The sequence below is a fragment of the Myotis brandtii genome, unplaced genomic scaffold (assembly GCF_000412655.1).
Source record: "Myotis brandtii unplaced genomic scaffold, ASM41265v1 scaffold1166, whole genome shotgun sequence".
NCBI classification, from domain to species: domain Eukaryota; kingdom Metazoa; phylum Chordata; class Mammalia; order Chiroptera; family Vespertilionidae; genus Myotis; species Myotis brandtii.
Window position 1 is genome coordinate 534,390 of NW_005354034.1, and position 1,578 is coordinate 535,967.

The 1,578-nt window shown below is 62.1% G+C and overlaps 1 protein-coding gene across 1 annotated transcript in view; it reads left to right on the forward strand.

Annotated features, from left to right (window-relative positions):
* The window catches only part of RASGRF1 (Ras protein-specific guanine nucleotide-releasing factor 1), a gene marked incomplete at its 3' end in the record, with an annotated part of 74,947 nt that overhangs the window by 15,593 nt on the left and 57,776 nt on the right, over positions 1-1,578 (forward strand). The window contains exon 4 of the mRNA XM_014529208.1: positions 39-186. Within this exon, the coding sequence (XP_014384694.1) occupies positions 39-186 (148 nt within the window). The remainder of the gene's footprint in view (positions 1-38; positions 187-1,578) is intronic.

Sequence of the window (1,578 nt, forward strand, 5' to 3'; positions counted from 1 at the left end):
GCCGTGCCTGACTCACCGCCGGGGCCGTGTGCCCACAGCTACCGGGCGCTGGCCACGGAGCACGAGGCGCTGATGCAGAAGTACCTGCACCTGCTGCAGATCGTGGAGACGGAGAAGACGGTGGCCAAGCAGCTGCGGAGGCAGATCGAGGACGGGGAGGTCGAGATCGAGCGGCTGAAGGCAGAGGTGACTGCCCCGGGCCCCACGCCTGGCACCCAGGTTCCTCGGGATCGGGGGGGAGGGGAGGCCATAGGACGGGCCGGGGGCGGCTCCCCACCGCTGCCCTGCCAGCCTCCACCCCTGAAACCGGTGATGCTGGCCGAGTGGGACGGTCCTTGGGGTCGGAGCTGGATTCAGATCCCACTTCTGACACCTAAACCTGCAACCCGGAGCGAACCCCCAACCTCCGTGTGCCCCCCCCCCTTCTTCTTCTTTTAACACTAGAGGCCCGGTGCACAACATTCATGCACCGGGGTGGGGGGGCTCTCAGCCCGGCCTGTGCCCTCTAAGCCAGTAGGCGGACATCCCCCAAGGGGTCCTCAGTGCTGCCGGGAGCCTGGCTCTGGCTGAGCAGTGCTCCCCCTGTGGTGGCACTCCTCCTGCGATGAGCATCTGCCCCCTCGTGGTCAGTGAATGTCATAGCAACCAATCCTTCCACCGTTCAGGCAATTTGCATAGTAGCCTTTTATTATATAGGATATTTGTATTGATGTCAGAGAGGAAGGGAGAGGGAGAGAGAAACATCCATGATGAGAGAGAGTCATGGATCGGCTGCCTCCTGCACGCCCCACAGTGGAGACCGAGCCGGCAACCCGGGCCTGTGCCCTGACCAGGAATCCAGCCGTGACCTCCTGGTTAGGTCGATGCTCAACCCCTGAGCCACGCCAGCCGGACATCTGTGCCTCCCCTTCTTATGGGCTTTTTTTTACATCTAACCACCCAGGCTGCAAGGTTACGTCCGGGTAGATTCCTAGTTTCTGTGACGACACGCACATTGAGTCAGCCTTCCGCGTTACCAGCCCAAGGCTCCGGGGGTGGGCGCTGCATGGCTTCTGGGCTTGCCGGCACCCGACTGCAATGCCCTTGTCACCCCCAGGCGTCCGTGCCTGGGGAACCCTCCCAGGCTCAGAGGCCCCCTCCTGGGGACTCCCTGCCCTGCCCGCTCCCCAGCCTGGCACATAGTAGGTGCTCAGTAAGGGCGTTGGGCACATAGTAGGTGCTCAGTAAGGGCGTTGGGCACATAGTAGGTGCTCAGTAAGGGCGTTGGGCACATAGTAGGTGCTCAGTAAGGGCGTTGGGCACATAGTAGGTGCTCAGTAAGGGCGTTGGGCACATAGTAGGTGCTCAGTAAGGGCGTTGGGCACATAGTAGGTGCTCAGTAAGGGCGTTGGGCACATAGTAGGTGCTCAGTAAGGGCGCCGGGCTCTGTGGTGGGCACTAGAGAAGCAGAGGTCTGACTGTGGGTCATGGAGCACAGAGAGCTCAGGGGCACCCGGCTCCGGAAGTGAGTCATTTCGTGGCCGACGTGGGTGTGGGCTGGTGTTGCTTCTGCCCTAAAGGGACTCGGGGGTTGGGAGG